This window comes from Mercenaria mercenaria, chromosome 1, assembly GCF_021730395.1.
Source record: "Mercenaria mercenaria strain notata chromosome 1, MADL_Memer_1, whole genome shotgun sequence".
Taxonomy (NCBI): Eukaryota; Metazoa; Mollusca; class Bivalvia; order Venerida; family Veneridae; genus Mercenaria; species Mercenaria mercenaria.
Genome location: NC_069361.1, coordinates 9577937 through 9605595, shown reverse-complemented (window position 1 = coordinate 9605595; position 27659 = coordinate 9577937). Strand labels below are relative to the sequence as shown.

General features: G+C 36.0%; 2 protein-coding genes across 2 annotated transcripts in view; one reads left to right on the top strand and one right to left on the bottom strand.

Annotated features, from left to right (window-relative positions):
• The window catches only part of LOC123545026 (WD repeat-containing protein 81-like), a 104349-nt gene extending 93520 nt beyond the window's left edge, over positions 1-10829 (top strand). Inside the window, exons 28-29 of the mRNA XM_045331254.2 lie at positions 462-8785; positions 8941-10829. Of these exons, the coding sequence (XP_045187189.2) occupies positions 462-590 (129 nt within the window). The 3' untranslated portion in view covers positions 591-8785; positions 8941-10829. The remainder of the gene's footprint in view (positions 1-461; positions 8786-8940) is intronic.
• On the bottom strand, positions 10815-16607 carry LOC123545027 (galectin-3-like). Its single transcript, XM_045331255.2, has 4 exons — positions 16450-16607; positions 14578-14660; positions 14056-14275; positions 10815-11461 (listed from the first exon to the last, which is right to left on the bottom strand). The coding sequence occupies exons 1-4, from the start codon at positions 16471-16473 to the stop codon at positions 11348-11350; spliced, it is 441 nt and encodes a 146-aa protein (XP_045187190.1). The 5' UTR covers positions 16474-16607; the 3' UTR covers positions 10815-11347.
• Positions 16608-27659: the final 11052 nt, after the last annotated feature.

Sequence of the window (27659 nt, the reverse complement as noted above, 5' to 3'; positions counted from 1 at the left end):
CCCTCTTGTTGAAGGTATAGCATAGAAATTTGGACCACGTTTATAACTTTTGATACTGATTTCAATACTCATCTTTAATATTCTTAATCCTGAACTACTGACCTACTTTCTTGTTTTTTAAGCTACAGCAAAGAAATTTGGACCACCAGTTTAATTTCTAAACAGATTTCAGTAGTTATCTTGAATAATCTTAACCATGATGACCTACTCACCTAGTTTTTGTTAGTGACATTTGTTTAAGTAAGCAACTAAACACAGGTGAGTGATATAGGGCCATCAAGGCCCTCTTGTTGTCTAACACTACAATTAAAAACTGCAGAATTATTGTACTGTTATCTGTATATTATACTTAACATTATAAGATAAGGACTTTTCATCATTTATATAGGAGATAACATATTTACTTTGTGAAACATCAATCTGTTTATGAAATACCAGAAAATGCTCGTTTTATGTTTTAGGCAAACTTCTCATCAACCAAGCTGAGGTCTGAAGTATTTAAAGGGGTGCTGACCAGTATGGAAATTCTGCCTCTCAATAGAACATTACTGCTAGGTGCTGACAATGGCAACATAAAGCTGTTATGTTAATTTCTCTACAGACAGGGAACTTGAACCTTAAACGCATCACCCAAGGTCTGCATGTCCTGCCATAAGGCTGCTCTCATAATTTCTCTGCTGTCAAGGATCTTGAACCTTCATCAGCTCTGCGTGAATGTCTTACATAGCATTTCATTTCTAGTTTATTTCACAGCAAAAGAAAGAGATTAAATGTAGTTTTAGTTCTACGTTTGTAATTATACTGGACAAGTCAGTTTTCTATTGTCATGTGATTAGTTAGTGACTTTGCACAATTACCTCTTAATACAGCCATGACATTATCGGATATTACTCCATAGTTAGAACTAGGGATAGGTAATTACACCCATTAGGTAGTGAATGGTATTATATTCAGATAAAATGATTGAAAGGAATGTATTTATTGGTATTCTTTAGTCAGACTTCCTTACAGTTACGTCAGTAAATCGAGGGCTGAGCGCGAAACTATTGTATCTTGTTCTTTATTTATATATAGTTACAATAGTTTCGCGCTCAGCCCACGAAATGTATTTTTATATCTTTTATGATTTGTTAAAACTGTTCTACCTGAAGCGTTTTTATTTCCCCAGTGCCATATTAGATAGAACGTAAGTTTTCATAACCTTTAGATATTAAGTCAAAGATCGTATGAAAGATATTTTTATATATCTTCTATAATTCAAAAAGGAATCACTATTTATATTCACCTGTGTTATAATATCAGTCACAGATGGTTATCATTGGTTATAATGTAAAGTTTAAGTGATACTTTGTTTTATTTCATCTCTGTACGTCTGCCAACCCAGATGTTAGGTACTGGTGTATAATGCCAGGCTTGTGGGTACTAACTTTACCTCCTTGTATAATTATACCCCCACAAAACGAAGTTTGAGGGGTGTATATAGGAGTGAGCTTGGCGGTCGGTCGGCCAGATGATAACTCTTGAAAGGCTTGACCGATTTAAATAATTTGTGGTCCACAGGTGCAACATCAGAAAATACAGGTCAAGTTCGAATTTGGGGCCAGTAGGTCAAATATCAAGGTCACAGTGACCCTGAACAGTAAAACAGTTTCCAGATGATAACTCATGAAAGGCTTGACCGATTTAAATAATTTTTGGTACACAGGTGTAACATCATAAAATACAGGTCAAGTTCGACTTTGAGGTCTGTAGGTCAAAAGTCAAGGTCACAGTGACTCGGAACAGTTAAATGGTTTCCGGATGATAACTTGAGAACGCTTGGGCCTAGGATCATAAATTTTTGTACACAGGTGTAACATGATTGAATTCAGGTCACATTCGACTTTGAGGCTAGTAGGTCAAAGGTCAAGGTCACAATAATACAAAACAGTTAAACAGTTTCCGGATGATAACTTGAGAATGCTTGGGCCTAGGATCATGAAAATCGATAGGGAGGTTGGTTAGCACCAGCAGATGACCCCTATTGATTTTGAGGTCAGTAGGTCAAAGGTCAAGGTTACAGCGACTTGGAAGATTTAAACTGTTTCCGGACAATAACTTCAGAACGCTTGGGACTAGGATCACGAAACTTAATAGGGAGGTGGGTCATGACCAGCAGATGACCTTTAATGATTTTGAGTTCCAAAGGTCAAAGGTCAGAGTGACCTGGAACATTTAAACATTTTTCGGACAGTAACTTGAGAACGCTTGGGCCGAGGATCTTGAAACTTCATAGGGAGGTTGATCATGACCAGCAGATGACCTCTATTGATTTTGAGGTCAGTAGGTCAAAGGTCAAGTAAGTTCAGCTTTGACATTGGCTTAGTTCTGTGACAAGGCCATATTATGGGGGTATAATTCGTCACTTCTGTGACAACTCTAGTTATAGATATTTTCTAGTTTTGAAAGCCAGATATAGTACCATGTTAACCAAGATATAATTATACATATTTGTGTAGCGAATGTTTGAACAATTTTCCAGCATTTAAACATTAAATGAAGTGGCATTGATAACAAAATATTTGGCCAGTTTGCATTTTTGCCAGTATTTAGTTAGATGAGAGGATGATGTCATTACCCTTACATGCAGATATATATACACCAGTTATATTGTTAATATTCTGTGTAAAATTATATTAATTAACAGCCATTTAATTAGATTCTAGTTTTGACCCAAAGTTAATACCTGAACACTTCAGGAAGTGACAGTTTTATGCTCTTGTATTTGTTAACTGATATTTACTTTTTGTTAGTGTGTAATCTGTGGAACCCAGGTGAAGAAATGTAATTGAATTCTTTGTATGCAAAAGCATGTATGGTAAAAACTCAGTGAGATTGTTTGGTGATGTTATTGGGTGTCTGTAAATGATCATGCATAAAATTATACTTGCCACATAGCATGGGTTAAGGTGAAAACATCGTCAAAATTATGCAGCTATTTCTACAGTCACTGGATACTGAAGACGTAACCAGCTGGGTTTTTTTGTAAGAAATGAAGAAATATCAGTGGGACTTGCAAAACACTTGTCAGAAATTTCAAATGAAAAATAGAAAAGGAAACCTGCCTGTCTGACCAAAATTCCTGTCTTTTTTAAGGAATTTTTAAAAATAACTACTCATGAATTTTCAACATAATGTAATGAGAATCAGATATGACCTAGGTCACTAGGTCAAGGTCTAGGTCACTTTTGTAGGTCAAATAGCTAATCTTTATGTCTGCTTCATATCTTCTAAACTGCTGGAAGGATTTTCATAAAACTAGCACTGAATGCTTACCTCATGGATCAAACAACCTAGGTCACTAGGTCAGGGTCACACTGAAAGTTCACAGCTTTATTTCATACTTTGTAATGGATGTTCAACTAATTAGACATGTATGTTCACCGTCATAATACATCAACAATCATGCATGACCAGGAGTCACTAGGTTAAAGGTCATGGTCACACTTGGAGGTAAAAAATTAAGTACCTTAAATTTGTTTCTGCTAGGTGTCTGCTAAATTGCTTGAAGAATTTTTTTAAAACAAGTATCGATTGATTACCTTATCAAGTCGATATGAAGAGTGCGAAACCCAAAGCAGAAGGTCAAAGTTTAAGGTCACACTTGGTGAACAAAGGTCAGATAGCTTTATTTTATGCAACAATTGCTCGAGGTGGCAAGGGAGTGAGCAAAATGTTAAAGCTAACCAAGGCTTCAAGCATTCCAAACATAGAACATGGAAACAGGCCAGGAGCCACATTGGTTACTCGATTGAGCCATCAGTGCTTGAGGAAGCAATCACTGTATTATACATGCTGGAAGAGTTTTTATTATGCCCCCACCATAAAATGGGGGTTTCCCCTGTCCATGTGTGTGTTTGTGTGTTTGAGAAAGGGTGATGTATATACGGTGATTCCTATTTATATGGACATATTATATTATCGCCTCAGTGTCCATCTGTCTGTCTGTCTGTTGGTTTGTAATTTCCCTTCCGCTCTGAAACTCTTGAACCCCTTGAAGGATTTCAAAGAAACCTGACACAAATGTTCACCTCATTGTTTCGATGTGCAGAGCGCATGTTTCGGATGGCTCACTTCAAGGTCAAGGTCACACTTAGGGGTCAAAGGTCATATGACTTTGTTTTGTGTGTATATTGCTCTGCATTTGCATTGCATTGCAGTGCTCTAGTTTTTATTTGACAGATCCTTCTTTTGTTCACTTACAATAATTTTTTTATTAATTACTTCCCTTTTATGTTACTATAAATAGCTTATTTAGTAACCTTTTTATTATTGGCCGTAGGGAAAAACCGAGACCACTTTTCTGTGGTACAACATGGATGGTACCTCCAATTTTTAGGCGTATTTTGACACATCTGTACCTTGTAAGAATTTTTTTTCTTTTTGGTTAAAGCAATGGTACTCAGGTGAGCGATACAGGGCCATCATGGCCCTCTTGTTTATTACTGGTTTAAGGGAAAGAACAAGACCACTTTTCTGTAGTACAACATGCATGTTACATCCAATTTTGAGAAGTATTTAAACCGATCTCTACCTGGTAAGGATTTTGTGTGGACTTAGGATTTTTTTATTTTTGTTAAGATTAACTTCCCTTAGTTACTATAAATAACTTATGCCAGTGACCTTTCTCATTTTGTGGGGGCATCCGTGTCTGTGACACATTTCTAGTTAAACAAGCATCACATGTTAACTCAATCAAGATGACATGCAGAATACACAGCTGAGGTCAGTAGGTCAAAGGTCAAGGACACAATTGGAGTTTAAGCTCATGATCACAACATTTTACATCCTCTATATCAGAGCTATAATCACATTCAGTAATAGCACTAGTTTCAATAAGCTGAGGTGTCTAAGTTCAGCACATTGCAAGCGACTATCTTGATATAGTCTAACACCATTAACTCAAAATGTAGCCTTACATCATTTAACTGTACGTGTGAAAGCACACATAAGTCTTAAATGAGTGAGAGATTTAAACATTAATAAATGCTTACCAATATCTTACTGTCAATCTCTGTCCCTCTCCCTCTACAGTAAGCTGAAGCCTACTTTCAGTGGACCATATTCTGTGTGGTGGTTCTCCATACCTCCTCTGACTTTACCTTTTCTCTCTAGTTGTCCATTAGTAGCTTCTGTCACATCTGGTCATCTTGATGGTTCTGCAATCTTTTTTGTCAAATCTTAATGATATATCTTTTATTGTCTCCATAAGTTTTAAGGCTTTCAACACTAGTCTGAAAGCTGTATGGATATTCAGAGTTTCTATTCAATTTTCCAAGAGTTTTATATATAGAGAAAATCATAGTGTTTCTTTGATATGGGCGTCTGCTTCTTTTTTTCTCAAATTAAAGTGAAGATAGTTTGCCAAAAAGCTGAGTCAGTTGTCATAATAAATGTGTTTAATTAATAATGTCAAATTTGGCATTTCTGCCAGTATGTGCAATATTTTTTTAAATATGTTCACCCTAGATATTGAATATTTTGTACTATATTTTATGTAGCAATATCGCAGAATTGACATTTATGTAACAATCATATAATCATATAGAACAATATTGAACTTAATGAAAATTGTTAATTTTGTATAAATTTGGTAAGTTAAGGGGTATGTATTTCAAATTGTAAATCAGTTTGTAGCAAGTTAATTGTTAGCTTGATTATAAAAAAAAACAATGAGGAGTTATTCTACTTGTCTAGGCGTCTGTATCACACTTTGATTTGTATTCTAGGCTATATCTCAGTAACCATTTCATATATTGGATCAAAAGGCTTCACAGTCATTAAGAGCGGAACTTGTAGTCCAGTGGTAATACTGTTTGACTATGAAACCAGGAGTCACGAGTTCGAGCCCCCGCTTCTCCAACTAAAAATTACTAACACTGGGATAAGAGTCCTGTGTATGGGTGCTTTACACCTGGCATGCTAAAGAACCAGGGAAGCTTCTGGAATTGGAGCATCTTCTGTATCTTGCACTATCCTCCAACTAACATTAATGTCAGTCTTCTGGAGGAGTCACCCATATGGGTTACTGGTGGTGACTATAAATAAACTTATATACAAACAAACACAGTCATTAGACCAACTGAAATAACCAAGTTAGATATTTCTTTGTTAAATCAGATATAAATTATAGCTTTTTTCAGTCTTAAAACTTTGCTTGCAACTGTCAAGCTGTATCTAATAAACAGATATTGTATTGAAACTTCACACAAGACATCCTTCTCATCAAATATACTAACCTAACTTAAATAACACTTGGTTAAAAAATATTTATAATTTTAGCTGTTTACTTTGAATATTCAGCGAAAGTGTTATCATTGTGAGAATAAAATTTTAATTTGTTCTATTACAATAGCTCTGTTATATTAGTCTTGCCTGACTGTAATGAAAGTTAGTCCTTCTTCAACTAAGATCATCTTTTGTCATCTTTTGATGTGAAGATTATATCATGCCAACAGATATTAACTTTGCAATACAATGTAGTGATTTTATCAGATGTGATTTTAACAATAATTATTGTAGTAACATCTAGATTGCAGGTCTAACTTTTTACAGCAACTTTTGTTTTCTTTTTCATTTTGTTGTTTATGAATATTTTAGTCAGTGTATAATTGTCACATTTACATTTCTGTGTCTTACATACATGCCATAATTTTTCAGAACGTTTCCGGGATTCTGAGTTAAAATTTCCGGGATTTTTACCTTTTGTCCGGGACATACACCGTGACATTGGTATTCATCTGTTTCATGCAAAAATATCATAATATACATGTAGTTTCCCGAGACTAAACATTGTTCGCTCGCTTGTATTAATTTGCGGCAAATGTCGTCTAGCGTTCTAAGGGAGGTAAATACATGTATACGGGTAATACATCTATAGTTCGGCACGTGAATTTATTGCGTTCCCGAGGTGAACAGAATTAGGAGACTTACTATATACGAAGAATCAACCTGGTCATCGTGATTTAGATTCTAGCTAATTTGGTATCATTCTAAACCTTAAACATTTATCTAATAATTAAATGAATCCTTAAAGGAATAAAATAAATCTTGTAGATAAAATCGACAATATAAAATATTTGGAGTCGGGTCAATTTTCATGGGTCGGTCGGCAAAGGCATTCAGCATTTTAATTTAAAATATGTGTGACAATCGATCTAGATCTTAAATAATTTAATAATTACAACCTTTTAAAATAATTATCGTTTAATTGACCGTTTTCAATAATCTCTTCCATAAAGGCTACATGTAGCTTTACCGCCAACGTGCTAAAAACAAAGAGATTTACGACTATTGTTCCTAATTTAACTATCATAAAACAATTATTGATTGCATAATCCTGTCAGTTCTTAATCAGGGTCATCATAATAACTGACTGTAACTTAATCAGTGTCATCAAAAGATCGTCGCATGATCAAAGCAGGCTTAATCAACACGTGTCCCGCTCGCCCGCTCGAGGGCATGAAAGTGATTAGGAATAAACAGTGTGACAACGGGGACTGTTTATTGTGTAAAATTTAACAAATTATAGACAAAAACAAGTTTTTTGGGGGGTTGTTTTTATTTGTTTCTGTATTTTTATTTTTCCGGGACATTTTAAGACTGTCCGGGACACCGGGACGAGTATGTAATTTCCGGGACAACCCGGACAAACCGGGACGTATCACATGTATGGTGTCTTAGCACATTATATTTATGTCTCCCCCTACATCTGTCCGTCCATCACACTTCATTTCCGAGCAATAACTGGTGAACCAGTTGACATAGAACCTTCAAACTTCATAGGCTTATGGAGTGGACAACCCCTATTGTTTTTAGGGTCACTTCACCAAAGGTCAAGGTCACAGGGGACTGAACATGGAAAACCGTTTTTGATCAATAACTTGAGGACCACCCAGAATGTTTTATAGGTTGATTAGACAAGCATAGTAGATGACCCCGATTGATTTTGGGGTCATTCTGTCAAAGGTGAAGGTCACAGGGGCCAGAACATGGAAAACCATTTCCAAACTACTTGACCCAGAACATTGAAACTTCATGGGATGATTTGACAAGTCGAGTAGATGATCCCTGTTGCATTTTAGTCCCAAAGTGAACCGTCAGTGTCAGTTTGATTTTCGCTTCTGTCCCATATTGACTTGCTGCATGTTACTACTATGGGGAGACATGCGCTTTTCTACAAAAGCATCTTCTAGTTAACTTTTACATTTATTTGTGAACTTAAAATTAGAAAGTATATTTAAATTGAACAAAATTGATTATATTTTTAAAATACTCACTGTTCTAAAAGTTGAAATCATCATAAACAGTACTTTTCTCTGTACAAACTACCTAGTCAACAAAAAATAAAAGTGTGTACATTTCTCAGCAAAATTCCACTTGTTTAAATGTTTGACTGACATGCAGTAAGATGTTGTGTGTTGAAAATATGTCAATAGAGCAGCTTAAATGATTACATGTAGTTGTGAAAGCAGCATTTCTTGTAACAAAGTTGAATTTCTGGAATTGGTACAGACTTTTTATATTATTTTATATATTTTGTCTATCATTTGTAATAATTGTGGACCAAACTGTTTTACTGTGATGTATTGTTATTTCTGTTTGTAGAACAGCATTGCTGAACAGGTACTTCTGTATCCAAGATACACGATCATCTTCTCTAACTAAGATACAATTATATCATCTCTATCCGAGATACAGTACAACTGTCCTGAAAACAGGTGCATCTCCAGTATCCGAGATACAGGTACATCCATATCCGAGATACAGGTATATCTCCAGTATCCGAGATACAGGTACATCTCCAGTATCCAGATACAGGTACATCCAATCCAAGATACAGTAATCTAGTACAGTCATCAGTATCCAAGATAAGGTACATCTCCAGTATCCCAGATACAGGTACATCTCCAGTATCTGAGATACAGGTACATCTCCAGTATCCGAGATACAGGTACATCTCCAGTATCCGAGATACAGGTACATCCATATCCGAGATACAGGTACATCTCCAGTATCCGAGGATACAGGTACATCTCCAGTATCCGAGTTACAGGTACAGCTTCAGTATCCGAGGTACAGGTACATCTCCAGTATCCGAGATACAGGTATATCCCCAGTATCCAAGATACAGGTACAACTGTCCTGGATACAGGTATATCTCCAGTATCCTAGATACAGGTACATCTCTGGTATCTGAGATACAGGAGATACAGTTTCCGAGATACAGGTACATCTCCATTATCCGAGATACAGGTACATCAGTATCCTAGATACAGGTATATCTCGAATATCCAAGATACAGGTACATCTCCAGTATCCGAGATACAGGTACATCTCCAGTATCCGAGATACAGGTACAACTGTCCTGGATACAGGTATATCTCCAGTATCCAAGATACAGGTACATCTCCAGTATCCAAGATACAGGTATATCTCCAGTATCTGAGATACAGGAACAACTGTCCTGGATACAGGTACAGTATCCGAGATACAGGTACATCTTTTCTGTCTTAGAAAAAGGCACATCATCTCTGTCTGAGATACAGTACACCTTCATTATCTCAGTTACAGGTGCCTCTTTTCTGTCCGAGATACTGGTGTACATCTCAATCTAAGATACAGGTACATCTCTGAGATACATATGGGTCTTCTCTATCCAAGATACATGTATATCTTTCTGACAATACAACATCAGAACCATTTTATTGCAAAGCTTGTAAATATTATTTATATATTTTAGTTTGTTTATAGTTTTAGAACTTACCAAATTGCCAAATTTTATATATTTTTACATTGGTGAATTTGTTGCTTTATATCTGTACATGATAATTGTTGAGTGTATTTGTAATACATATCAGACTTTTCATTTATTTTATATAGTTGATTTTCAGACCTTTTGTACAATGTACCGGTAGTCTTAAATTTTGAATGAAATAAGGGCAGATTATCTTTTTGTCTATTTGAAAAGGAAAGTTAATCCTTTTGTCTATTTATGATTAATGAATGGAAGTTTTTTTAATCATTTACAGCAAAGTGTTCTTAAACCCTTAGCCTGCTAAATTACTAAAATGGACTGGTCCATCATTCAGTTTGGACTGTACCACTTATTATTAAAAGGGGTGTTCACTGAAAATTTACTGACTGAATAGCAAACAGTGCAGACCATGATCAGCCTGAATGGATGTGCAGGCTGATCTTGGTCTGCACTGGTCGCAAAGGCAGAATCACTTAACGCCAGCAGGCTAAAGGTTAAAGACCCTGTCAAATAGTAAAACTGTCTAAGATCAGGATTTGTTGAACAATATTATTTAAGAAGTTTTGTTTTTATGCTGCTCATATTTTGAACATCAATTTACAAATAAAATAATATTGAAACAGCATACCAGTCTATGAACTTGTGACACAGTTTACATTGAGCTCCTAGTTAATATTTTTAGCTTGGCTGAAGAAACTATTGAAATATTCCTGTTATTATTTGAATTGTTTTATTTTAGGTTCTTGATTTATCTTTCCAAGTATGAAATATTTTTAGTTGAGCAATTGTTCTGTTTGCTTATGACTCCGCACATGACTTATTGTGATAAGCCCATTTGTACATGTATTGTTCAAGGCTAAATTTATTTATTGATAGAGAGGTGAAACGAGGTCAAGTGATACAAAAATTTCAAGTATATACAAGAATGTTCAAAGTGCAGTGTGGTATGTAACCTGTTTAGTGCTGTATGTTTGTTAAATTGTGCAATAAAGTGTGGACATGATGAACAAGAAAATAAAACATTTCACAGATACTTTATTTGTTGTTTTCTCTTTGACAATATATGTATACATAGTTGGTTAGCTATTATAATAATTCAACCATTTTAATTATTTTATTTGCTACATATGACACTATCTTGCTTTCATCGGTGAGGTCCTCTAGATTTTCATCATAGAAAAATACTGTTGTTCTGCAAGAAAAGCTGTCTTCTTAAACTTATGTGTAAGCTAGAGTCAATCATGCTTGTTCAACCAATCACATGCCAAACATTTTTAGAATGTTCCAGTATTTTATCCTGACAGTAAAACATTTCAACTTCTAAACCATGGAGGGCCTTATCAAGAGGCTAACCTAATTAAATCTGCATAGAAAAACTAGGAAAACACTAAATCAAGCAGACTATGAAGAGAAGTTTCACTTTTTTATACTCTTGACTTTTATTTATAGATGGTATACTTGTGAGACTTCATTGTAATTCACAAAACAATAGGAGAATACAGCTCATTAGTTCATCAAAACTGATGTATTAGGAACTTTATTGTCTATGACTTATTCCAGTTTAACTTTTTCCAGTATGACGTCATTTTCTATTCTAAGACAGTTGATAGACTTCATGCTGAGTTTCTGTCCATATTCCAGAAATTCTTCATCGTTCACCTTCACCTGTAATAAATTGATTCAAATATTTAGATAGTTTGGATAAAAAATATGCTGTTCCGTGATTGTTTTGTATGAAGTGGTACAGAGTATAACTAAACAAGAGCTCGTAGAACACGAAATGCCCCCATTGATGCATTCAGTAATTGCACAAGGAGCAGAAATTATTTAGTCACTGTACACAAAAGTTCTACTGTTCTAAGTCAATGTGACCTTGACCTTTGACCTACTGACCACAAAAAATAAATAGGGGTCATCTGCTGGTCATGATTAACCACCCTATTAACTTTCACGATCCTACTCTACAGTAGGCTCAAGCATTCTCAAGTTATCGTCCGGAAACGGTTCAACTGTTCTGGGTCAATGTGACCTTGACCTCTGGTCTCAAAATCAATAGGGATCATCTGCTGGTCATGACCAACCTCCCTATCAACTTTCATGATCCTAGGCCCAAGCGTTCTTGAGTTATCCTCTGGAAATCGTTTAACTGTTCCGGGTCACTGTGATCTTGACCTTTGACCTACTGAACTCAAAATCAATAGGGATCATCTGCTGATCATGATCAACTTCCCTATCAAGTTTTGTGATCCTAGGCCCAAGCGTTCTCAAGTTATCGTCAAGAAACGGTTTAACTGTTTGGGGTCACTGACCTTGACCTTTGACCTACTGACCTCAAAAATTAGGGGCCATCTGCTGGTCATGATAAACCTCCCTATCAACTTTCATGATCCTAGGCCCAAACATTTTTGAGTGATCATCCGGAAATCATTTAACTGTTCCGGGTCACTGTGACCTTGACCCTTGACCTACTGACCTTAAAATCAATAGAGGTCATCTGCTGCTTATGACTAACCTCCCTATTAATTTTCATGATCCTAGGCCCAAGCATTCTTGAGTTATCATCCGGAAACGATTTAACTGTTCTGGTTCACTGTGACCTTGACCTTTGACCTACTCATTTCAAAATCACTAGGGATCATCTGCTGGTCATGACCAACCTTCCTCTTAACTTTCATGATCCTAAGCCCAAGCGTTTTTGAGTTATCATCCGGAAACCGTTTAACTGTTCCGGGTCACTGTGACCTTGACCTTTGACCTACTGAACTCAAAATCAATAGGGGTCATCTGCTGCTTATGACCGACCTCCCTATCATCTTTCATGATCCTAGGCCCAAGCGTTCTGGAGCTATCATCCGGAAACGGACTGGTTTACATACCGACCGACCGACATGCAAAACAATATACCTCTCCTTCTTCGAAGGGGGGCATAATGAACATGATACATTGATGTCTAATATCTTATATAAGTGTAAGAATCTGTTATGTCTTTGCTTTTTCTATGACTTCAACCACATGATCTTTACTATTGATTTAGCCGCTACATGATCTTACATACTGTCCGTCACATGATCTTGATTACTGCCTTAGTTACAACATGATCTTACATACTGCCCTAGTCACTACACATCATCTTAACTACTGCCCTAGTCACTTTATGATCTTAACTACTTCCTGGTAACTACTGGCCTAGTCACTACACGAGCTAAACTACTGGCTTAGTCACTACTTAATCTTACTACTGACCGAGTCACTGCATTATCTTAATTACTGCCCGAGTCACTACACGATCTAAACTACGGACCAAGTCACTACATGATCTTTAATGCTGCCTTAGTCACTATTTGATCGTAACTACTGGCCTACACACTACGTGGTCGTAAGTACTCGCCTAGTCACTACATAATGCTGGTCTGGTCTGGAACTGCTAGGCATGAGAATACTTTTAGCGGGAAATACCTTATATCACTACTTTTTCACATTCATACATAGGAAGCATACCTCTACTAAAGTAACAACTACTTAACATAAAATCTTTTTCAGATCGTTCAGCTAGACGTTAATGGTGTGTTATTGGTACTGTTTAGTTTTTCAGCTTGAACATTTCTGCTTGGATGGTTCAAATACTCCTGCTTTCATAACTTTTGGTATTGTATGATCACCCCTTGAATATGGAGCTTACATTTCAACTTCGTCTTTTGGCAGTTCCTGTGATATGCAGGTTCCTTAACCACAGATTCCCTCTCTAAATTCCAAATTGTTTAGTTCTGCTCATTGTTTTCTCGTTTAGTGCAAGCATATTATTTTGACTGGGAACCGTACACCGCTTGTCAAGCATTTTACATACTAGTGTATCATTGAAGGTTCCATGTGCGCCGCCGTATGAACACATCTGTGGATGTCTCTAAATGTTTAGGGTACTTGTAACATGTGTTAATGTTGAGTTCTGCTCAACCCGGGGCTATAGCATTACCGTCCACGAATAGGCTCAATCGAACCAAGCCTGCAACATTTTCATTTTTGTCATGTTGAGCGGCCTGTGTATCCACTTTTTCTATTTTCGTAGCAATATAAAACAAGTCTGAGACAAATGGTACCTAATGATTTTTCGAAAACCTGGATGGATACAAATAACGACCTTTACGAATACTGATATGAAACGGCTTGATGATAATTATTGACGAACCCAGTGTATGTAACAATCGTCAAATTACAAACAATGGGTAGCACTTGTTTTATCAAAGAAGAATAAGTTCACTTACCCTGAAGTAATCATCTTCGACTATGATCTTGATTTTGAAGTTTTCCTCGTAGTTAAAAGGGAAGGGACATTCCCCGGCTTCCTCTGTCTGCCAAACTCCTTCGATCTTGCAGTTTGTGACTATTTTGTTGGTGTTTGCTCCGTAGTTGAAACGAACATCTAACACAAAAGCAACCTCATCGGGCTCCGACTCCGCACCTCGTTGGAGAAACAGTGTAAATCTGAAAAACAAATTCGAGACGATTATAACTGTTGCAAATTGTTTGATGTCTTTCAGTTTGCCGAAATTGGCATTTACCTCAAGAAAACGGTTACAGCAGACCGGTCAATACGTTTCACACACTAAAACTAAAACGGACTGCACAGTCAGCTACTACTTAAATTGGCCAGATTCACACCTTTTATTGACAGAGATTAAATGCTTCCGACTTCCCTCTCATTATTTAGTAAGTATGTGTTAGCATTGCTCAACTTTGAATGAAAAAAAAACCTGATTTAAAGACTACAGACGGATGTAACTTACCTTGAAGCTCCGGCTGGGGCTCGGCCCTTAATGGTGATCTTCTGGATCCAGTCTGTGTCCATGAAAGACACGAACGGAACTTCCTGAAATTAAAATGCTAAACTTAACTTTAAACTCAGATCGTACTGAAGGGCGCGAGGTAGCAGAATGTAATATCAGCAGCCGGATTTGTTTGACACGGCTAATAATGTTTAAAAGATGGGATCGCCAAACATCGCAGGATGTCAGCGTGGAGTTTAACAGATACACAAGCACAAGAGTTTTAACTTAACTTTTTTCTCAGAGTTATGGCAACTTTACATTTTAATCATATTTCATTTCTTTCACCGTCTCCCCACAAGCTAAAATGATGGAGCCCGATTTTAGGATTTTTTCCACATTGATGTTTTATGGTATGGTGTCGGTACAGTGTAGGATTTCTTTTGTTTCACCATTAAACGAAACAGCGCATTCGCTACACTAACAAGTGTCACTTTATTTGATTATTTTATCTCATTTAATAGTGCGTTGTAGATAAAGAATTAGCATTGATACGAGGACGCTCCTCAAGGTTGCAATTTGTTTTCTTGAATAATTTTTCTTTATCAAGTTAACAACGGTAAAACTTCTTCATTTACAACTCGGCAGCGTTCAATTCAATTATAATATGGAGCTATGTTTAAAGCCAAAGTAACGGTACACTGTTTTAAACCAACAGTCCCTTTGGAGCCTTTAATAATGCCAAATTGTATTTGAAGCCTCTACTAAAACTATTATGTGTAAAGTGCTCCTTTTGATGTGATCATTCTGTCATGGTGTGCTCCTGGTAAAACGATTATATGTTTTGGTTCCTTGTAGAGTCACAATGTTTTAAGGAGCTCTTTGTAAACCACCGTGTCTTTTTTGCTCCTTTTTAAAATAGTTACTTGTTTTGATGTTCTTTGAAAAGCCATAATATGTTTTTGTGCTCCTTGTAATGTCATAATGTGTTTTGGTTCCCCATTGTAAAGACATGTATTTTGGTGCTTCGTTTAAAATATTTTGGTGTATAATCCTTTTATTTTTGGTGTTCCTTGTAAAGCCATGGGATTTGGTGATACAGTGATAATTTCTTTTCCTGCTCCTTGTAATAATGTGATTCCGTTCTTCTTGTAAAGCCATCGTGTATTTTAATCTTATTGTTTTCAGTGGTCCTTATAAAGACATGTGTTTTTTTGCTCCTTGTAAAACCTATTTTTGTGCTATTTGTAAATTCAGAATGACCATGGGTCTCTGTATATTGCCTTTGTACCTTATTTGTACCCAACCTATGTTATTACAATAATAACGCAGTTTATATGATATAAATATCTTTGTTAAATATCTCATCAAGTGTTCTGTACGAAGCAAATTTTCTTTTTGCATCTCTGTTTTAAGCTAGATTGGTCTGGATCTCCTTGTCAATAATTTTATTAAAATAGTTTTAGAGAAAAATGTTAATTTAGGAAGTGCTTCTAAGCAAAGTAACAGCATGCTCGATTTGACTGAGCCTGTTCATCAGAGGTAACACAACTAACACCTATAACGCCCCTTTAGGTTAGAAATACCAACATCAATTTTGAGCTGCATATCTAACCAAACTCAGACTTATTTCATACAATTCGGCGAAGGTACTGAACAATGCAAAAAGTATACAATAAACCCATATCCGCATTAATTATTGATAGATAAAATTCGTAGGGAGGGTTATCTGTCCTTCAAATCACATTCAATGTGTCTTGTTATCTTTACTTTATTAAAAAAATTAAAATGATATCATGAAAAGATTTTGTTATTATGAATATTTGCATCTCCCCAAATGGTATGGTATAAAATGAATTATCTAAAAAAAAACACAAGTATAAAACCACTTACCGGGTTATTATGTGTTCGCACCATGTCTGTCTCCTTGTAAGCTGAGCGTTTGTGTGTACGTGTCTGCTCTTGTCTTATGTGAAGATACGAGCAGTGAGACCCGGTTGTACAGATATTGAGCAAGTTTCAAGTGGTTTGTTTATCAAGGAAATCACATTTACACATCACGCGGATGTTATTCAGTTTCAGTATAATCAGTATTGTTTCGAAAAATAATGTCGTGTGAAAATTACAAATATTGCAATAAGCCATTTATTGCACTGGCATGAACAAAGCACCAATATATAGATCTATATAGTACAGACAATAAGTCAAATTCTTTTCAAATTCTTGAAAATTGTATCTAAATAAATGATATAATTAATTAAGACTGAGGTTAGCGTTTTTGCTAATATCCGATATTAGAATAAAACGAGAAACAAACATTCTGCTGAGAATATCATGAATATTTAAGACCATTTAAGGTAATTACACTTCATAGTATCTACCTGTAAATACTACCAACCATTCCCTTTTCGCGAGACTTACAGGCAATAGCAACTGAAAAACTAGGCAAAGAATTATGAACACTAAAATGTCTTTACTTTACGGTTCAATTAAACCATTGTACTAGCAGTTCTAACAATGACTAATATTCTGAATCCAAATAAAACAAGCGGTTAAACTTGACCCTGGCCCCGACAGAAATATTTGGTATAAAGAATCTTGTAATTCTTTAAAATAAATTGCAAGCCTTATGGTCATAAAACATTATATGTAAAAAATATCTTTTGACAAATTAGTCCATTTATATTACTAAAATTATTGAAAAAAGTCTCATTTTCGGTCAAAATATCATATAGATCCTATTCATAATACTGTACCGATATATTTTGGGTCTTGAACGTAAAATGTATTTTCAACTTATTTTCTTTCCATGCAAAATTTATTTCAGAAAAGTAAATAGTTTGAATTTACGATCGCTAAACAGCTTTCTGTAAAATTTCAATGGACCATATTTCTTAAACTGGATCGACATTCTGCATTCATGGTTGACAAAATGCGCAAGTTAATTCTATATTGCCACATATCTGTAAGACTGGTTCAGAACCTATACTGACCATGATGCTTTCATGTCTTGACAACATGCGCAAATTCATTTTAGTTTAAATCTCCAAACTTACAAAAATGTAACATATAAGAAATAATATATAGTTAAGCCATGTTTCCATATGCCTAAACAATACAAAGAGGTTATACGTTAAAATTAAAAAAAAAACGTAATCAGTCTGCACAAAAACTTATATGCGCACTAAAAGACCTAGAATTAACTGCATTACAATTTTGTAAGCGGCTACGGCAAACAGGTTACGTGCCTTTTGTATGTTGAGTTAAAGACATTAGTTATGTCTTTAGGATGTACTTACTTATGCTTAAAGGGAGATAAATCTCCTGTAATTTTACAAATTAAGTATAATTTGCTACTTCCCCAAAACACTGACACAGCATGATCAAAATGCATTCTATTAAACAAAATTTGTCTAAATCAACTATACTGCATTCTTATAAGGTGATGGTTACCATTTAAAGCATATCTTTACAGTGATAAACTCAAAATAAAGGAAGTTTAAAAAAACGCTAAAATATGCATTTGCTTCTTGGTATCATATGTTATTAAAATTATTCAGTTATCTGTGAAGTGATTGCATTTATCATATAAAATAAGTCAACGTAAACGTTGTGTGTTATCAGTATTCATCATGCTCTATTCAAAAACTTTAACTTCAATGAAACAAATGAAAAAACAAGGAAATAATTTTAAGATACATAGTTGTTAACATAATCAAATTACTGTGCATTTTGTAGTGTTATTCCTTTTTTGGACGGTTGTCGAAGACAAACCGGCCAGTGCAACCACACCTTCTCCACCCCTGCACAAAAATTTACATAGACGATATTTTTTCCTTAATCCATTTTTTAATCACTTAAAGATTTGATAACTTTCTTTATTCTTGTATGAGAATCCTGATCTTGCCATTAATTAAAAGCACAAAACATGCACGCAGTTTATAAAATAGCCACCCAAATTTTGCTCATAGGGGAAGTGCAATATTGCGACTCGCTACATGTAAGACCGTCCGTGCCCAAAATTTTCGCATCTAAGTGTACCTTGCTACCAAAATTTTGTCATGTTGTTATTTCATTATGAAAATGCTACCTACATGTCAAGCATACATCTGTCATGTGATTTTAGCAAAAAAAAATGTAAAGAAAATAAGGAAAATAGCTCTACAGAGCAAAAAAACTAAGGACTATTTGTGTCCGCCATTATGCGATTTTTTTTTCGCGCCATTTTTCTATTTAGTGTCTGTATGCCTCAAAGACATACCGGCCTGTACAAATGCTTTTCCCCCCTCCAATAAAAGACATACGGGGAAAATCTTTCGATTCTTTTATTACTCCAGTGATTTCGAAAACCCGTTGAAATAAACTAGTTCTATACTTTAACAGTATTATGTTTGTTTGAATCGGAGTCAATAGACGCTTGCAGTTAAGACCAATTACGGATGATTCTAACATGGCTCGATTTGATTTCAAGTTAAACAAAGAAGAAAATCAAGCTCTGTATATTCTGCGATAAACAACGGTTGACGCGCGGACCGGTAAGAGAACATTATGACGTCAAATATGACGTCAAATTGCCGCATGACGCCCGATACATTACTCCTCGCGTAAATGAAGTCCAGCATAATATTTATGAAAATATATCAATGAGCATGTCAGAATGAAAACAATCAATGCCTTCTTGTGATTTATCGTCTAATTTACCACGGTTCATCGTTCAGATGCTTCAGTATTTAACTACTCGGGCTAACGCCCTCGTGGTTCAATTCCTACGCATCTGAACTCTGAACCGTGGTAAATTAGACGATTAACCACTCGAAGGCATTGATTATTTGTTAATTCTAACATGGCTCGATTTGATTTCCTGTTAAACAAAGAAGAAAATCAAGCTCTATATATTGTGCGATATACAACGGTTGACGCGCGGACCGGTAAGAGAGCATTATGACGTCAATTATGACGTCATAATGCCGCATGACGTTCGATACATTACTCCTCGCGTAAACGAAGTTCAGTATAATATCTATTAAAATATATCAATGAGCATGTCAGAATGAAAACAATCAAGGCCTTCTTGTTATTTATCGTCTAATTTACCACGGTTCATCGTTCAGATGCTTCAGTATTTAACCACTCGGGCTAACGCCCTCGTGGTTCAATTCCTACGCATCTGAACTCTGAACCGTGGTAAATCAGACGATAAACAACTCGAAGGCCCTGATTATTTGCTAAATATAGCGACCCGCTTATTCTTTTGAAATGTGAATAACAGTGTAAATGAGTGTTTGATAATTAAAAAAGCAGTGCCCGATATACTGTTATATACGATATATATATGTTGCTGTACAAACGAGAACTTATATTCCACGCCTACTCTAAAGAGATGATAAGTTAAACCCTAGATCTAGACTGTTAGCAGTTTGGAAAATTAAACATAGGGTTTCGAGAATTTCTATGTTAAGTGTTTTTCTCTGTGTAAATCTCTGATTAATAACTTTTTAAAAAGTTCTTGTTTTGAATTTCTTTTTAGACAGAATTTTGATTTTCTTCACAGGAGTATCTAGCTCTAGTTAGCAAAGTTGGCCAGGCGTTATTTCTATTGTTTGATGGTCCGTATCCGTACATAAACTCTCTAAAGCTGAAATTGTATTGTTCTTGCAAAGTATGTCTAAAAACGTGTTTGCTTGTCTTGGGTTTAACGTCGTTTTTCAACCGTATTTCAGTTATGTATCGGCGGACAGTTAACCTAACCTAAGAATAAACCAGTGTTCATGGATTCTGTATCAGTACAAATTGTTCTCTGAAAGTAACTGTCAACTTCCCCAGATGAAATAGAGGTGGAGGACGAATGATTTCAGATGCAATGTCTTTCATCAAATCGTCACGGAGAACATACGTCCCGCCCGAGGATCGAACACTCCGTAGATCTGCGCTATCCCAGTGCAAGTACAAAATAAAACTGTGCGCATTATACAGGTTATATAACAGCAAACTTACACAAAAATACGTCATCTTGAATATTGCGCAAGTTTTTGGTCCAAGTTTTAGCTACATTTTATCTGTATTAAACTTAAAAGGCACTAAATACTATTACATTTGGAATTTTCACGACTTTACACGAGATCGATGTTGGATCTATCATGTTCACCAGATTAATCAACGATAGTCTGCAACATATTTTCTCTTCTTTTGCATTACTTTTAGATTTCAGCAGTATTTCGGCTATTTTCAGAGAAAGACAGTTTACCGAAACATCATACATGGGAAAGACCAGTGCTAATCTCCAATCCTCCGTCTATCAGAGATGTTATTGTATAGTTAAAAATCAGTGACCTTAAAAATGCAAAATGTAGGTCTTACTCGTTGACCGGCCCTTATATGAAAAAAATATATGTTACGCTTTAAAAATGCGCGGATCCAGTCTATTTTGTCAGAGGGGTCCTACAGCCCCCTTACTATGAGCAGGAATAATACGTATCTGTCGTTACAGCTAGTGAACTTAGAATAAGTTCATAGTTAAATCGAATTAAGTTCATCGAACGTTAACCAGGGTACACGGGCATAAACTATGGTTTACGCCCTTTATCTTATGTTTTCGTTCGAAAATATAGGTTAGTATTCGAAAAAGCCTGGTTTTATATCCGAAAAACCTAGTTTACCGATTGTTAATCCTAGTTTTTCGACCGTGAAACTAGTTCATGTTATTATTGGACAATTGGCATGCCATATACGTATTTCTTGCACACCGGACTGGCGTTTCCGGTGATTTTACCCATGCAGGCAAAACCCATCTGGCACCCCCCCCCCCCACGCCCATCCCCCGCCCTCATGCCAGATGACTCTCGTGCTGGTAATGACAACTAGTGGTTCATGCACTGATAATATATTGTTTATGTTAAAATACGAAAAAAGCAGGTACCATGATAGTTTCTCTCCATTTCTTATAGTATATTTCTCGATTCAAAATACGTTAGTTTACCATAAGAACATAACGTTACGCTACAAACGATAAAACTTAATTAAGTGGAAGCCCGCCCGCTTAGCTCAGTAGGTAGAGCGTTGGTCTAGAGCGTTGGTCTACAACGCTCTACGGATCGAGGGGTCGTGAGTTCGATCCTCCGTATGTTCTTCGTGACTATGTGATAAACGACATTGTGTCTGAAATCATTAGTCCTCCACTTCTGATTCATGTGGGGAAGTTGGCAGTTACTTGAGGAGAACAGGTTTGTACTGGTACAGAATCCAGGAACACTGGTTAGTTTAACTGCCCGCCGTTACATGACTGAAATACTGTTGAAAAACGGCGTTAAACCAAAAACAAACAAACAAACAAACTTTGTTATTGTGCGTAACGCAAAACATCATGACGTCACTTCTGCTTACGGACGTTAATTTCCTGCGCTCTACTATAAGCCTAAGAAAGAGTGCTACAAAGAAAATATTTCTACCTGTTATTTGTAAAATACGGTATGCAAGAAAAATAATCTGCCAGAAAAAAATGCTAACATGTAGACGATATGCAAGAAAAAATAGTCATGTGTTTACAAATCAGATGGAAATATCCGTCCCTCGGCCACCTGCGCATGGGCGGTAATTCGGCAAGCCTCGTTACCGCCCAATGTGCAGGTGCTGGGACGGATATTTCTATCCGATTCGTAAACACATGACAGATATTATTGAGATTGCATAAAAATGTGCTCGGTGTCCTAAGGATATACAATTATTAGCTTTCCGTTTTGAGAGAAAAAAAAATCAAACAACACCTAAAAATAATCATAGAAAGAAAGAGTTGTTTCAACTTAAAATTGAACAGCATGTAAAACATGTACATTACTCTACTAAACAGGTGTCAGGTGATTAAAGTTTCTCTCAATTGAAAGGAAACAAAGTTAGGAAAACAATTAATTAAAAAACAAAGATGCTTTAAGAATGTTAGCCCAGATGTGTAGTGCATAAAACTATTTTTTGTAAATGATTTCATACTGAAAATCCTATTTTATTTTAAAACAGGGTAAGGAAAGTCTTAAAATAATTTAATTCTATATGAAAGCCATCATAAAGCCTTTCATAATGCTGAAATAATTTTTAAATTCGGACCGCTATTGAAAAAGATATGGCAGTTTGAAATTTAAGAAAATAACTGATCATGGATTATTTTCTTACGTTTCTTGAGTGTAAGGTGTAAAACATGATTACTTCTTTCATTATAGCTGGAAAAAATTGAGAAATTGTTTTACAGAACTAACTAAATACAGTTCAAATGCATATATATATAATATATAAATCCGCCATTTTGTTTTTTGTTGTCATGGAAACAAAATGGCCGCCAATTTGACCAAATATTTAAATGCTCACAACATTTTCAATTTTACTCCGATTTTGAAAATTCTTTCACTTCTTTAAATAATTTAAGACATCCCAACTGTTGAAACTAACTTTAGGAAAACGTTGCCTTTCTCTTTAAACTAGTCTAACATTGTTTTATTACTAAATTAAAGTTTATAGAATGTACAATGTCCTTTCTTTTCTCTTATAACCACGTTTGAAACGAGTTTGCTGTAGAAGTGGTTAATTAAGCCTATATAAAGAATATATATGCAAGCCTCCTAGTGAAACCTTTATTACAGAGTACAACTGTACAGTCTTTCCCTTAACCTTCTTTGTGGCAATGGTGTCTAGTGATGAAGCCTGTATATGTCACTTTTGCACCACTAGGAATAATAGAAACCTAGGCCTCCTACTGTTATTTATCTAATTGTTAAAGTGAGCTCTAGTGTGACTTATATATAAGGTATAACGCAAATGTTCATTTTTGCTCGGTTTGGTTTGCCACTTTCCAGGACATCGCCTTCAGTGCTTTCAGCGCTTTGATTTTTCAATGGCGGCAATCTCAGAGCAACGCACGACTGAGTGGATAAAGGACGTTGACTTTCGATTCACTTTCCCAAAGCCCTTCGAGTGATGAAGAATTCTTTCATGTGAGGTGGCAATGCAGCTGGCTTAACGGATATTATTGGTTCTACCAAGGCAGCTGCCCATGTCTCTAATAATGCTAGGAGGGGCACCTGGGAACTTTCCTTACCATTCAAAGTCAGAAAATTGCCATATTCCTAAATTGGTTAGGTGTGACATAAAACCCATCAAAACAAAACTTCATGGCCCGCCCACTTCTTGAACGTAATCTTATGTTGTCCATGCATGTTTACAGTTTTACATTACATCGACACAGTTCAGGACATATGGCATCCTTCTAGCTTTAACTGTCAAGGAAACCTTTAGGTACTCCTTCGGGCATTACTTCAGGCATGCGGTGGGGGGGGGGGGACACCTGGTATAACCGCTGACCTGCAAGCTGGCTGGATGGCTCATTTGACGACCTGTGCAGGGCTTGAACCAACAGAGACTATAGTCAAGTAATATGATGCCAACAACCTTCACCATTTGCCCGTCCATTGTTATGTACACTGGATGACCAGTTAGAATGTCAAAACTGAAAAATAGATTGAAAGTAGAACTTTTTCATTTCTCAGCTTTGTAATGTAGTATTCAATAAGTTTATTATTAAAAAACAATGTTCTGTCAAAGTAGAAAGATTTTTCCCTTGCTATTCTTGCTATAATGGTTTAAGGTTGGTATTATATATAGTTAATTATTTACATATACATGGGTATTTGGTAGAGCAATCACACCTTTTAAAATCTAGAAACTAGATCAAGATGAATGAAATGTGATTATAAAAGAGGACCGATTGCGTATGGTGAATTTTGGGAGAATAAAGTGAAAACTTTTCGAGCTGTTAATATCTAGCAATTAAATGTAACTAAAACCGTCATCTCATGAAAGAACACATCAAATTCGCCTTAGTGTGAGAGATATACATTTTGTAGTTAAGAAGCATGTATAAATTATACGGTCCACCCACTTAGCTCACTTAACTGTGATGATTGAGGAAAGACATTCTGTTTAAAATCATTCTTCCTCCACCTCATGTGGGGAAGTTAGCAGTTACTTGCGGAGAACATGTAAATACTGTAACAGAATCCAAGAACAGTGGTAAGGTTAACTGGCCGCCTTCACATAACTGAAATGCTGTTGAAAACAACGCTAAACCCCAAAACAAACCAGCATATATTTATTCACATTTCGAAACACCATGGATTTCTAATTCTTATAGATATTTTAGACTATAGACGATAGTTGGAGAGCTCTAGTTCAAGACCTGTTTTTTTTTTCAGCAAAGGCCTAACAACAACTTGTTTGTAATTTATAGGAAAAACACCTTGTTGCAATGAGAGATTCACCAATTAAGTGATACTAGAGAGAAGTTCGTCTACATGTGATTTCAGAATACCTGTTGGCAAAATATCGAGCTCTGAAGACGACGTAGTATTCAATTCACTGTAGAGTTCTTTCACTTCATCTTGAGCCAGTTCAGTAAATTTGTCAAAATTGTGTACACCCCTTACTTTAGGTTCAAAGTTATGGTATTCGTTTAGGGATTGGGCGTATTTTCGAGATTTTTGCCATGAAAAAAGTCAGCAAACTTTTCGGCCAATGAATTATTAGACTCTACTTGAGGCAGTGGGTTTTTCAGATTTGGTACCAGTTAGCTCAGATACCAATCCATACAGAGTTTTGGAATCGCCTTTAGCATTCTCTATCTTTTCACTGAGTTTGTTTCTCTTTTGACGATTGATTTCAAAATTGTATTCGTTTCTTACTGCTTTATACGACCCAAACCGATCTGTTTTACCGTAAAGCCTCCATGTACGCTTGAAGACTTTCTAGATTATTGTTTTAGATGTTGTAAATTTTCATTGAACCGTGGTTTGGGTGCTTTCTGAATTATAGTTTTCTCTTTTAGAGGAGCGGGCTTATTCAAGACATCCTCTATTTCCGATTGAAACTCGTTCACAAACTTGTTGATATATCTGTGAATTAACGTTAATTGCATTTAGATCACTGGCAAATTCTAATTCGTTCAAATTTTTGAAGTTGCTAAATAATACACTCCTACAAGTAATGGTCTCTTTTTTAACATATAAGAGAACCTTTATAACACAGTGATCAGATAAAAATTGTCACAGCTCACTTTTCTTTACATGGACACCATTAAGTGACTCAGTTATAACTAGATCTAAGCCTGTCCATCTATATGAGTACTGTAAACAACATTGCTACTAGGGAGTCCCTTTTCGGTGAATTCAAAGAATTCAACAACGAACTGGTTACCAGTCGATAGAGCCTGTGGTCTATACACACCCGCTACGTGTATGGTCAAATGTTTGAAAACGAGTTTCCAAATACCATATTCAAAGCTTCGAACAGTACCGTGAGTTACCCATCGCATATTGATCGTGTTTCTACAAGTGATCGCTACATCACCACCTTTTTTCTTTTTTCTTTTAGTAACATTTAATTTACATTCATTCTTAGTGGGCTCCGTGCAATTGATTTGTCGGACACTGCTGATGGTCCGAGTACCAAGTTTCAGTCAAAAGAGCGAAATCCATTTTCTATGGTGGCTGATTTCTGCCAGTGTCGTTCTGGCGCCCCCGCCATAACGAAAGAACGACGTTTTCCTCTTTTGGCGTTGTTTCGTTCCCTCGTTCTAGCGCCCCCGCCAAAACGATATTACGAAGAATGCAACGCGACAGTACGAAAGAACGACACTTATAAACGGCGCCCTATAAAACGTCGTCTTGGCGTTCTGTCGTTCTGGCGCCCCGCCACAACGACGGAACGAAACAACGCCAAATGTGAAATTATCATTCAGGTGTTCTGGTGCGTTCCGGTAGAGCATGCGCAGTGTTGTCATGTTTTGGCAGAGTAACTCGGAGTTACTCCCTTTTGTGGAGACCGCCATTTGGGTTGTTCCTAATCCCCATATCGTACCCGTACCGTACATTCATATTCGGTAATTTTCGATTTTCACGGAGTGTGGCGGAAACATACGACGAAAAAAAAACACTATTTTTAGACATATTTAAGGGGCTGTTGTTGTGTTCTTAGACGATTTCATCATGTTTATGATATGTATATAATTTAATGTCATTTTGAAAATTGTATCTTAAGGTACATTGTGTTTGCTGCTAATTGATGACCCAGTTTTTCGTCATATTTAAACAGGTAGTTCACAAAGGGAGTGGATATAACCACATGTTTTCTCATATTATTCCTTTCCATCAAAGCTAGAATGAATGCATTTATAAATGAAACAAGAAATATCTTTAAAAATGATGGTCGGCGAATTGTAATAAGGAAAGAAGTTTATGAATTTTTCATCTAACATTCATCTTTCATCTAAACACCGCACTTTAACAATTTAAATGGTTCTCTTTTTTTTTTTTTGCAAAGGTTTCGTAGGGTTGCAATTTTGTTTCGTGTATCCTTAGACGAATAATTACAGCAGTAGTTTGATGAAGATTCATGAAGCGGTTCATGAGAGGAGGTCATTAAACGTGTTTATATTTTTAGCTAAATTGATCCATATCCCCATTTGTAACAAAATAGCAGGAGACCTTACGATATTGTTACACATCGAGGTTGATAAAAATCCATTACATTTTAGTGGTTAATGCGAAGAAAGGCATATCTACTTTTAGCTATAGTGGTCCCTAATAGGGCCCAAGTTCCTATATAAATAAATTTGGAAGAGGACCTTATAATGATGCTCCAGACCAAGTATGACAAAGATCCACCAAGCTGTTCATGAGACGCTGTATAAAGGCATTTCTAGTTTTAGCTCTAGCAGCCCCTAAAAGTCCCAGCTGAACAAAGTTGGCTGCGGGCCTAATAAAGATGCTACAAATCAAGTTTGATTAGAATACATGAGAAAAAAAATCAATTAAAGGATTTTTTTATTTATTATTTTTATTTCTAAAATAGGCCAACTGATCCCGCTTTAACAAATGCATACTCGCTATTCATGAATCTTTGGACAATGACGTCACACCCATAAAAAAGTGAAGGTCAAGCAAAACATACAATTGTAATTATTTTAATATTTCTGTTTCATAAGCAAAGTCTGACCGTAGTCATATCACATAGATAAACTGTATGCAGCGTACCTTCATTTCAGTGTAATGAGATTCAGTTATTATATA